Source organism: Episyrphus balteatus, chromosome 2, assembly GCF_945859705.1.
Source record: "Episyrphus balteatus chromosome 2, idEpiBalt1.1, whole genome shotgun sequence".
Classification (NCBI taxonomy): domain Eukaryota; kingdom Metazoa; phylum Arthropoda; class Insecta; order Diptera; family Syrphidae; genus Episyrphus; species Episyrphus balteatus.
The window spans coordinates 77,221,941-77,233,790 of NC_079135.1; the positions used below are offsets into that span (position 1 = coordinate 77,221,941).

At 32.3% G+C, this 11,850-nt stretch overlaps 1 protein-coding gene and 1 long non-coding RNA gene across 5 annotated transcripts; one reads left to right on the forward strand and one right to left on the reverse strand.

Moving 5' to 3' along the window:
* Positions 1–307: 307 nt before the first annotated feature.
* Positions 308–1,531, reverse strand: LOC129912739 (uncharacterized). 2 transcript variants are annotated; one of them, XR_008771897.1, is made up of 5 exons: positions 1,408–1,531; positions 1,266–1,319; positions 963–1,167; positions 481–887; positions 308–421 (listed from the first exon to the last, which is right to left on the reverse strand). It is a non-coding gene; the product is annotated as an uncharacterized LOC129912739 (long non-coding RNA). The 2 variants fall into 2 exon arrangements; XR_008771898.1 differs by having other exon boundaries at positions 1,404–1,448.
* A 3,739-nt stretch (positions 1,532–5,270) lies between these two features.
* On the forward strand, positions 5,271–11,650 carry LOC129912743 (uncharacterized). Of its 3 annotated transcripts, none has more exons than XM_055991135.1 (5): positions 5,271–5,361; positions 5,439–5,549; positions 5,659–5,993; positions 10,616–11,249; positions 11,333–11,650. In XM_055991135.1, exons 2-5 carry the CDS (start codon positions 5,479–5,481, stop codon positions 11,421–11,423), a joined length of 1,131 nt encoding a protein of 376 aa, XP_055847110.1. In that variant the 5' UTR covers positions 5,271–5,361; positions 5,439–5,478; the 3' UTR covers positions 11,424–11,650. The 3 variants fall into 3 exon arrangements, with proteins under 3 accessions (XP_055847110.1, XP_055847111.1, XP_055847109.1); XM_055991136.1 differs by having other exon boundaries at positions 5,316–5,379; XM_055991134.1 differs by having other exon boundaries at positions 5,344–5,549.
* Positions 11,651–11,850: the final 200 nt, after the last annotated feature.

An 11,850-nucleotide genomic window follows, 5' to 3' on the forward strand; every position in this document is an offset into this window, starting at 1 on the left:
TGTGATATTTACTTAATTTTAGTTTAATTTTAGTTTAGTTAAATTATATTTTTAAACTGTGATATTTACTTTTATTTAGATAGTTTTAGCTTAATTAATTTATTTTTTCGATCTGTGATATTTATTTTTTTTACTGACTATTTACAAAACTGTGATACTAGATTTAAGTTTATTTTTTTTTACCACATGTATTTATTTAATATAATTTGTTTACTAACTTATTTGATTTGAATGTTTAAATTATATATGTGTTTAATAATGTGTTTAATTAATACTTAATACTAAAATATTATTAAAATAAAATACTTAAAATGCTCACCAGTTATTTTTGTCGAAAAATTCGTTGAAAAATGTTTTTGTAACGCAACTCTGATGGGTTTCATCTGGGTAAAGCCCATTAACTTCCAGCAATAGAGGCAATCTGTTAAATAAAAAAAAAAGTATTAATGCTTGAATGAGATAGAAATGTATGGTACTAACCTTCACTGAAGCGGCGTCGGTGGTTGTTGTAATAAAATAGACGATACCTAGACACCTTTTTTTTTTTGTGCCCGGCTTCAATCGTGGGTTTTTCCCCACAGCGCATAAAAAAAAATAATGAAAAGAAACAAAACTTTAAATCCACAATTGCAACTTAAAATAAGACAAAATGATGTACGTACCCGAATTGAATGAATGTAAATGACTCAGTAGTCACTCACTTTTATGGTCCTGTTTATGTCGATGATCCATACCCATTTTTCTGTTGTTTTTGGTATATCCGTTTTGTTTTGTTTTGTAGTTTTTTCGGTTCTTATTTGTTCTTTAATTTATTTACTATCCCAACTTGGACACCATGGCGGATAGTATTTACCTTTCGTTGATGCTGAACGTCACACTTTATGATGCTGAAAACGAACAAACAAAAAAAAAATTAATCAAAGAGGGAAATTCATTTAAAAGGGAAATGTGCCGTTACATACCTTTACCTGCGTTGCATCCCGGTATAGGAAGTATCGTAGTTTTTTCTGCGACCGCCTAGAGCATAACCATCCACAAGTTTTTTTTTATGTTCCAGGCGACCGACTTCACTTCGTTTATTTTTACTCCTTATTGGGAATATATCCCAATAAGTAGCAAATTTTGTTGCGGACGCCTGGGGAACTGCCTCCAATCGAGGCAAGAAACCTAGAATGAAAACAGAAATAGAATTAATTACAAAAAAAAAAAAAAAAAAAAAAAGGAATGTAAACATTTCCTTAGAGGAAAATGTTTGGACAACTTACCTGCTTGTGACGAATCCCTGGATGAGTACTCCAATTAGAAATTGTTGAAAGAACCTGAAAAAGACAAAATAATTAATATGAGTTTTATAAATAATAATATTTAACAAAAAAATAAACAAAACAAGAAGTCTTTATTACCTACCTGCCATGTTGAATGTGCCATGTTCGAATTTGATGTTTAATAAATTATAGTCTATGGACTGACACCGATCAACAATGGTTCAGACTTCGTACTTTATATGGTTACATGAGGGTCGAGTTGGATGGGTCAATTCGTGCCTACCTTTCAAGCAAACAAGTCCGACCTCGGTCCGAATCCACTCCGCCTCAGACGGAGCTGAGTCCGACTTCGGCTCAGAAACGGGTCCGAAGGTGTCTCTAATTAGTTGTTTTTATTTGTTCAATACGTACTTTTTGTTGATGTTCATGTTACGCGTTATAATTGTAGTTTTAGGTACAAACCAAAGTTTAACTTCCCATTCTGAATAGGACAGTATAATAACACCCTTAACCTAACAAGCCATCTATCGGTTGCTGGTTATAACAAACTAATATGAGTGTTCAGTTTAGTACGTATGAACGTGCCCGATATTGAATTTCGAATTCGAAGATAGAAAAGGGGAATATAGAAATGCTCACCAATACATAGATGAGTGTATATAAGATTTACATATATTGAGAGATGTGAATCGGGTGATGTTTGTCCAGTTAGATTTAACATGCGGTACCAATTTTTTGAGGTACTCCGCCAACTGTCAAAGTGGTTTTCCCTTACTTTTTTTTCTTTAAGATCGGGCTTTTGACATCTCACCGAACTCGTGTCATTCGAAAATAATCCAGATACAGATCGGTTGTGCTATTGTGGCCAAAGTTTTTTTAAGACAAAACGAAAATAAAAATTGGTATAAACCCAAATTAAATTCAAAAACAAAAAAATTTATTTAGAAGAAAATAAAACAAAATTAATAAAAAAAAAAAAAAAAAAACAAAAGTCAATAGATAGTGGTGAAAAGTTCTTTTCGGTAATTTTTTAAATAAAAACCAAGTGTTGAGTGGGTACTTAATGTTTCTTTTTTGCATTAAATTTTTTTAGAACATAATCACAAAGATCTGTTTGAAATTTTTTTTATTGAATTTCCTGTACTAACTTGTGGTGAACAAAATTATAAATTTTGCAAAATAATTAAAAGTGGTGAGTTCTGCAAATTTTTTAGCAACTTTTTTATTGAATAGTTTTAAACCAAAGCGAATTTCCTAGGTTTATTATCGGCGGTCCCAGATTGTCATAAAAGGGCTGGGCCGCCGCACCGTTATAAAAATTCATTATTTTTCAACCTTTTTTTTTTGGATAAAAAGAAAGAAAATTGTGTCCTGGTCCACAGTCAACTGACTTCGACACCGCTTTGCGAAGGGAGCCTTAGGCCGTCCATCGAAGCACCCAGTAAGACTTGAGGGCTGGTCTATACAAAAGTACCCCTGAATTGCCCTAAAAAGAAAACGAAAGTACTCGCCTGCAATAATAAAAACAAAGGTCGCAGTGAGTTTTTTTAAACAATAAAAAAAATCAAAAATACACCTAAAACAAAGGAAATCTACCAAAAATATAAAAGAAAGTTCACCCCATCTACACGTGTCCAACAAAAACGGGACCGTTTTTAAAATTTATGTGTTTGTGTTGTTTCTATTTATTAATTATTTATTTTTTTGGCGTTTTAACTACATTTTTTTTAATATATTTTTTTTTGGTTCTTTTTTCTTACAATTCAAAAATATTAAAATTTACATTGTAAGTGATAAAAAAAAAATAATTCCACAGGGGTCCACGCGGATTTCGAAATTTTTATTTTCCTAGGGCTAGGACCTCCAAAGAGCTCTCTAGGGGTTGGGGATCCTGGGACGTCTTTTTTGTGTATTTGAGTAGGTACCACAAAGGGTATCCTGATTGTTTTTTTTGTTCATTGCCTCGAAAAGGAATCGTTTTTTTTTGTTACATTTTTCTTTTGTTTTGCTTAGTTTTTTTTGGTTTTCTTGGTTAGTTAATTTTTTTTGTTAATTTATTTTTTTTTTCTGTTAATTTAAGTTATGTTTAAAATTATTTCTCATCTGATAAAAATTATTTTTGTAAAGAATAAAAGTTGAGACGCCCATGTTAAAAAGAACAAGTGATAATTTGTTTTGTTTTGTTTTTGTTTCACTTGAGTGAAACGATGGTTCATTAAAGAAATTTTCAGGGGTGCTGATGGTAGCTGAGTTTCAACGATGGTAAGGACCTGATTTCCAGTGGAACGACAACGTAGTTGGGAGAATCCAAAATGGCCGAGGATTCTCATGGTTGGGTGGGTAAAAGGCCACACTGCAACAACACCGGCAGTGCCCTTGGGGTGGTGAACGTTCGTCCGCGTCAACTTTTGAGTTTAGTTGTTAGTACACCGGCCTGATTTATGTTTTTGGCTGCTGGTGAAGTTTACTTCCGGGAACAAGATCCCCCCCACATCCGACGAGCTGATGCTGCGCAAAGCAAGCAGGCCAAGTTCTCGGGAGTAGACACTCTTTCCCTTTTCCTGGTGTTCCTCTTTCCTTTTCCAGATGTTCCTGTCACGGTATGGTAGTCTTGCTGCCTTACCGACTCTTCCTCTTCCACGCTCCTTTCCCCTCCACTAACCAGCAACATGCCCAACAACCTTACTAAAGTTTAAAAGAAGCTGAAATGTAGCTTTTGTAATACCTTAAACGAAGCTGAAATGTTAGTTGGGATATGGATTGAAATTTTACAATGGTCTTGCACTTTTGCTATACCCTAACCCTATTGCAAAATAAAAATACAATGGTGTAAAATTTTTTTGACAGATTGCAGCTCGCCGTCGCGTGTCGCCCATGATGAACAGTTTATCTTTTTTATTCTTATTCTTTTTTATTTTGTTTCTTTTGATGTAATTTGTGAAAATAAATTAACCCGAACACAACAAAGAATGAAATTATAAAAAAATTGAAAAAAATAGAAGAAGCATCGGTGGAAAGACAACTCCGTAAAAAAATGAGTGAAGCTGATATAAATCATATCATGGATTCCATTCAATATTTACTATAGATAAGAAGAGGTGCGTTCACGATCTATTGTAAAAAAAATAAAATTTTACACTTTTACTAGGCCTGTTGCACCAGATCGTGAATACCCCTAGTATTAACTACATTGGCTCAAAAAGTGAAAAAGTACAAAAGTAAAAATTTTCAAACGCATTTTTGTATTGTTTTTCGGGCTGGGAAATAAAAACAAATGATGCAGAAAACTTATTTTTTCGTCCAAAAAACATGTTGTTTACTCTTTTTTACATAAAAATTGCGCTTGCGCAATTTTCACTTTTGTACTTTTTCAAAAGGTGGTGAATGTAGTTAAGCCTTAATCCATTTATTTCTTGCCTTAAAAATTATTTTCTGTTCATTTTTCTTGATTTTAAATTAACTTTGATTTTTTTTGTTTTGACTTTGACAGAAATACTCGATGATATTTTTCGTTAGCTATTTCGTTGTCGACTTTGGAGACTTGAACATTTTTCGTTTCGCAGCAGCAACGCTAGGCTTTACCCCATTTCGAATGTCAAAATGTATAGAAAAAAAAATTAAATTTGAAATCGGAACTGACTAAATTTGCGAAATTATCTCATTTGGGCTGTAGTGAAAACAGGCTATAATCCTTCTTGTACGCAGTTTCACGTGCTAAATTCATATTGCCATCTAGTACTTCTCTCAAAAAGTCTCCACATAATTAAGCGAGAAAAAAATGCATAGCACATTTCTTTTGTTCACTTATAAATTGTGGATTTTGAGATGAAGGCTGGTGGAGAAACACCAAGAAGCCACCATAATTTATGAAAAATTCAAGGTATCCGTAGTATCTCAATTATTTAGCCCACTTCAATCATGTCCTCATTTCATTGCACTTACTGAACTCTACCACTAAGCTAATGTTAAATTTAGCTGAACGCTTTCACCAAATTATGTGGCTTGTGCACAGCGAGCTAAAAAACATGAACACTCTCATTTCTCATCTCACTTTCTGCTGCATCTTCATTTCTCTCTGTCTGTTTATTTTTTCGTGGTGAGTTCGTGTCAGAAAGTTGGTTTGCTCAAAAATAAAAAAAAAAAAAAACTAACAAAAATACATTTCGATTTAAGAAATTTTACAAAAGAATAAATTACTTAAATCATCATTACAATGGATATGAGCTTAGATGAAATTATAAAAACCAAAAAAATTACACCTCCTTTTGTGAAAAAAGTGCCTTTGTAAGTTTGCGAATTCTATACAAGAAAAAAGTTGTAAAGCCAGCATTTTTTTGTCACAAAAAATGTAAAAATTGTTTCTTCCTTTTTTTTTTGTCTTTTCAATTAACAGTAAAAGTGCACCTTACACTTCCGGGAAAGTCTTCACCAAAGACTTTAGAATAAAAGATGCACGATTGAAGATTATTGAGAGAAATCGTTCGAAAATTCGTGATGCCCGTGATAAATTGGCCGAAATCACTCGGACCGGAGGTGATGCTCGTCTCCGTTTAGTGAGGAAGCAAGGAATCATTAGCTCAAGTCAACGGAATAGAAAAGCGCCAGTGCCAAGAGTTCTTAGCAATCGAAATGCTAAATTCGGACTCAATGAACGTGAACGTATACCAGAAGTTTTAGGAGTACCTCGCGGGTACGTTGACTATGACAATATGGAGCGTTTGGAAGAAGGTAAAAATCCAACCCTCATGTTCTTAAGTGAGAACACTAATTACATTGAATAAATGTTATCTTCTTCGTTGGCTATAGGTCTAATTTTTATTTCAATTTTTTCTTTTTTGTCGACGTTTCGATTGTGGTTACAATCTTCCTCAGAACTCTAAAAATATTCAGTACATTCTCGATTAACGCAACTAATTAAAACAAGGGTGGTTGCAATGACCGAGTAAATATTTTGTAGGCTCAATCTGAGATGAAAAGCGAAAATATCAGAAAACCAAAACTAACAACACTAAGCTTTTCCAAATTATCATAAAATGTAAGAGTTTTCTGGTAAACTTGGTAAGTGTACGAAGGGGTACACTTTTAATGAGCGAAAACTCAAAATTTGGTCATACGATTTTGTTGTGACCTATGTTCGGGATTCCAAAAGCAAGCACTGTGCAAAAAATTGGAGCATTTGACTGAAACCACTTTTTCATACAAATAGTGCGGGGTCCTTTTTTTTCAATAAAATATACCTATTTGATATGAAACAAAACAAATAGAAGTTAATTTATTAAGATCCTAAGAAACTTATTATGTATGATAGATTGAGTGCCACTTTGGCTAGCTTCCTTTGCAATTTAATGCCTGATTTACAATATTGCGAGACGACGAGATCGAGACGAAATTTTTTCCTGGCCATTTAAATCGTAAGCCATTTGGTAATCTTACGATTTTTTTTTTGTAATTATTTATTTTTGACAGCAAATAGAAGAATGTCAGTGAAAATAAGGAAATTATTTGGCCAAACACCCAAAAATGGATATCAATTTTATTCTCTCAACGCTCTCGTCTTGTCGTCTCGCATCGCAATATTGTGAATCAGGTATAACTTACAATGAACTCCAGATTCTTCTTTTTCATACAATTTTCATTTGACTTTTCAATAATATTATTTTTTTAAAGTTTAATCGATCATTTCAAAGTGATCGAACAAGGAAAATAAGCACAAAGTACTTTTCATCTATAACATGATGAAGAGGTGATTTCCAAAACCAGCTATCTGATCTGAAGGTAGTTCTGAGTAAAATGCCAAAAACCTTTACTTCGTAATACAGAAGATATAGAGCAAAATAATCTTCTACAAATTTATTCTTTACGAAATTTTAATAAAATTAAAGTTTTTAAAATAAATATATCTTAAGTATTTATATTGAAAATTCCTTATTAAAAAGTCGGTATATCTGCTTTTGGAAGTATAATTGAATTATGTCTTCTTTTAGAAGTAAAACTATTTAAAAAATCTTCTTTTGCAGGTAAAATCACGATTTTTTTTAAATTTTGTAAATCAATATCAATGTTTTAGTTTATAACAAGAAACAAAAATACATTTTTATAAATGGAATTGAATTAAAATGCGTTTCTGGATCGCACGTACTTGCTCTTGTAATTTGGAGTGTCTACTTTTGTTATTTGAATAGCTCTATATTTAATTTTTTAAATGATAAGAAATAACAGTCTGCAAATTTTGAAAAAAATTGGTACGAAATAAGCTAAAAAATAAGTCAATTTTCGCAAAAAACCACAACGCCATTTGCATTATCCAAATTTTTGAAAAAAAAAAAAAAACTAAAAACACAGATTCTAAATATTGTTTACTAAAACCCTTAAGTACCTACCTACACACAATTTAATTAAAATCGTTAGACCGTTTAGGTCCTAGCACGGTGTACAGATGGACGGACGGAAATAAGTAATGACGAAAACTACTTTTGTAACTCCTCATTGACATTGAATTACTATCTCTGTGTGCTTTTTAGAAAATTATTTTTGATTTAATCAGACGCGCGTTGAAAAGACCTAAAAAATGACATGCATATCTCATTTTCCGATTTTTTTCCGATAGCTGGTTTTGGAAATCAGCTCCTCATGTAAGTTTAGTTCTTTATACAACTTTGTTTTATTTCGAAAAAATGGGACATATTTGTTTGGATTTTTAGTTTGTTAGATATTTAAAATTGACATATCTCGCAGTTTTTGAACAATCAACACTTTTTCAATAAGGCTTAAATTCTGATTAGTTAATCGAATTTTCGCATTGAAAGTTGAACTTTTCAAGTAAATTTTTGTAGAAAAGTTACCACAGGCCACAGGCGAACCCCACATGCGGAGCCGTAGTGTGAAGCAGTAGAGTGGGAGAGTTGTGACCCCATCCGAGATCATGACTATCGTCGATAATGGAGAAGAAGAAGAAGAAGAAGAAAAGTTACGATTACTGCGTCAACAACGATACAAATTGAGGTGTTGCTATTATATTTAAATTTTATACCTACTTATCTTAAGCTTTTTTTCCTAATGGCTTTCTTATAAGTTATAAATCTGACTTGATTTCTTGGTATAGGTTTTCGCTTTTTTTCAAATATTTTAAATCGCAATAACAAAATGTCTTGAAAAAGATATCAGTGATATTTCCTTTCGTCAGAATAACATTAACAAAATCATAGAAACTTTGCTTTCAAATTCTTTTCCAATAAATATAATAAAAACATTGGCTGTGTTTCTTTGGGCTCAGCAAAGTACTTTTTAGTACTTTTGAATCCATTCAAAGACATTTTTTCTATAGAAGAAATAGAGTTAAATACAACCAGAAGTACTTAGCAGTAGATACTTAAGGCAAACAGATATTAGCCCTGTTCTTTTGGGAGGTGGCAAAGTACTACTAGTAGTTTACTAGCGATTTTCAAATGAAACGCACTTTCAACGAATTGAATACAAATCGTATCTACTCGTGAAGAAGAGCTTGAGTAGATGATAGTACTAGATAAACCAAAACATCTACTATTAGTAGATTACCACCTCCAATGGAACAGGGCTATTATTGAACCAATATTTTAATCCATTGGTTCAACCAAATTTTGTTACAAATAAAACACAGTTTTTGTACAGAAATTGTTTGTATATTCATAATCTTTTGAATCGACTTCAAGATGCTAATATTACAAACAAAGATAATGTTCGTTTAGCTTTTAAATATCCGATTTCTTCACAGAGTCCTAACGCTAATACCGGACCTAGTCCTAAAGTTAGTATACAAATCGGTAGCAACTCATTTCTTCTCCCAAGTACCAAGTCCTAAAACTGTCAGTTTAGGTAGTCTAGCGGTTAGTACTTCAATCAAAGCAATGGATTTCATTTTTTTTAAGAGATATTTGACAGATTTTTTAATTTTTTGGGTGCTGTTTCGCTCTACAAAAGCGTTTTTGTTGATTTTAATGATTTGAATGATTTTTTTTTATTTACCAAAAACATCTGAATTCGGAAATGCAATTCCATTATTATAACCCAAAGGAATGTTTTTATTCAAAATAAATTTTCTCCCATCATATAATTTCAAAAATTCCATTTTAATTTAGTTTTTCCGCTGATTAATAAAAGAATTAAAAATGTTTGAATTGTCTTGAAAACCAAACATCTAATTTCACAGATCAACACACTAAACTCAGATCATGGAAGTGAATTGGAAATAGTTACGAATCGTGGCTATTTCACACTTCAAAAGGAGTTTAGGAATGATGTTCAGCTGTCAAATAGTTACAAATTTTAACTAAACAAAAGACCATAGTTCGATATTATAAACATAAATAAACTATGGCAACAAAGCCTCCTCTAGAATTGCCAACAACCTTATTAAAATTTATGCGTCATTCAATGAATGATTGCAATTTAAAGTTAAAATAATAAAATTATATTGAAAATAAAAATTCTATCATTTTCTTCTTTAAACAAATTGCAGCAAAGCAACAATCTAAGTAACTATAACCAAAAAAATAACAAATTATAAAGTAAGGTACAATAAAATTTCAAAAGATATCGTTGTTTAAGTAAAAAAAGAATATTTCAACCTTTTTCAACAGCGAAAAGAAGTTGAAACTATTTGCAAATTTTCAAATTACTCAAAGTTGCATTTTTAGTTGGTGCAAGGCCCGCACTTTTTGCTTTGCAAAAAAAACATCAAAAATTGCAGAGTTAATTTTTGGTGAAACACTTTGCACTTTCACTTTGCAGAAAAGTATTGTTTTGCAAAGTTACAAAATGCAAAGTGCAAAGTTGTCTGTGCAATAGGGTCCAGGTATATATCGTCGGCGTAAAGCAAAATTGTTCTAAGTCCATAGGATTTCTTAAGGACTTAGAACAATTTTGCTTTACGCCGACGATATGTAAAGAAATGCTCGGGTACCAAGCCTTTAACAAATAAAAAAGTTTTTATATTTTGAAATTTCAATGATTAAAAACGTCCTTTTCAAGACATTTTGTTATTGAGATTTAAATATTTGATCAAAAGCGAAAATCTATACCAAGAAATCAAGTCAGAGTTATAAGAAAGCCATTAGGATACAAATCTTAAGATTAGTATAAAATTTAAGTATAATAGCAATTTTTAGAAATAAGATAAGTATAAAATTTGAATATAATAGCAATTTTTAGATTTATTTTTCTTAGAGTCCTGAGAAGGAGGAGGATTGTAACCGTCGACAAAAAAAAAAAATTAAAATCAAAATAAAACCTATAGCCAACGAAGAAGATAACATTTATTTAATAAAGAAAGGTCACGGAATAAGGAAAAATTTACTAATTATATTGTTTTGCAGAGGAGTATGCGGCTTCAATTAATCGAGCGGTGAAGAATGAACTCGCATACGACAACTACAGGGCCGAAAGACATGCCAAGGACCCTTGGGATACCAACGGAGGTGATCCTTTTGAACTGTACAATATTCCAATATCAAGGGCACCGCCAGAAATCACGCCCGATGATGCCATCCGAAGGCAGTATCGCCAAATGTCTCCATCGAGAACAATAAGGCAATTGAGTCCCCCGTTTTCGAGGCGATATGTTCCGCAGCCGGCCTCTCATTTGTCCTACGAAATGCGTTCACGATTAGAACACGCACCCGATCGTAATGTCTCCATGGGAATATTCTCGAACCCCCTGAAACCACAAAATAGTTCTCAATTATCGGGATACCGAATCGTAGTAAGCAATTTAAACACTAGTGTCACTCAGGGAGACATAAAGGAGCTCTTTGAAGATCTAGGCGAGTTGTATGAATCACGTCTAGTGCGTCCGGGAATAGCTGAGGTCATCTATAAGGATCTGAAGGATGCAGAAAAGGCTGTCGAGACATATCACAATAGACAATTAGATGGGCAACCCATGAAGTGTTTGCTGGTGAATCCTCGTTCATCCAGCAAACCGACTGCTCCTGCAATAAAAATTATGAAGTAAATAAAAAAAATGACCAAAATATGCATCATTATCTCACCATCATCATTTGTACTTGTTTTCTTTTCTTATTTGCTTACAGCTCAAATACCACAAATCGAGTGCCACCTGGAAAAATTCCACTAGAAATCGATATAGATGCATTGCATAAAGTCCTCTTTCGTCGGCATTGATTAAAGTGATTTTTAGTTAAAAACCAATTTGCACATTTAAAAAAAGCTCGCTTATATTTATACATAATTAAGAATCATGAATTCAATAGAACAAAAAAAAAAAAATGAAAAAGTAATTAATTATTGGTTTTTGCGTTTATAAAAGCATTTTAGAAAATAATGTACACTGATTGATTTGCATAAAAATAAAATTGAATACTTTCTAGGAGTTTGTTTGTGGAAAATACAAATTATAATTTGACTTTTATCTGAGCAATTGCTTATGATGGCTTCTAGGTCGCACTAAATACCCTCTTCCATTCAAATAGTTTAAGAGCAACACTTTTTTGACTTTACTCGTTGGAGATCACCTACCGGAGGTGGGATCTTTATTGAATTTTCGAAATAAACTAGCATTTAGGTAATTCTCAATAAATATGAACAAAAT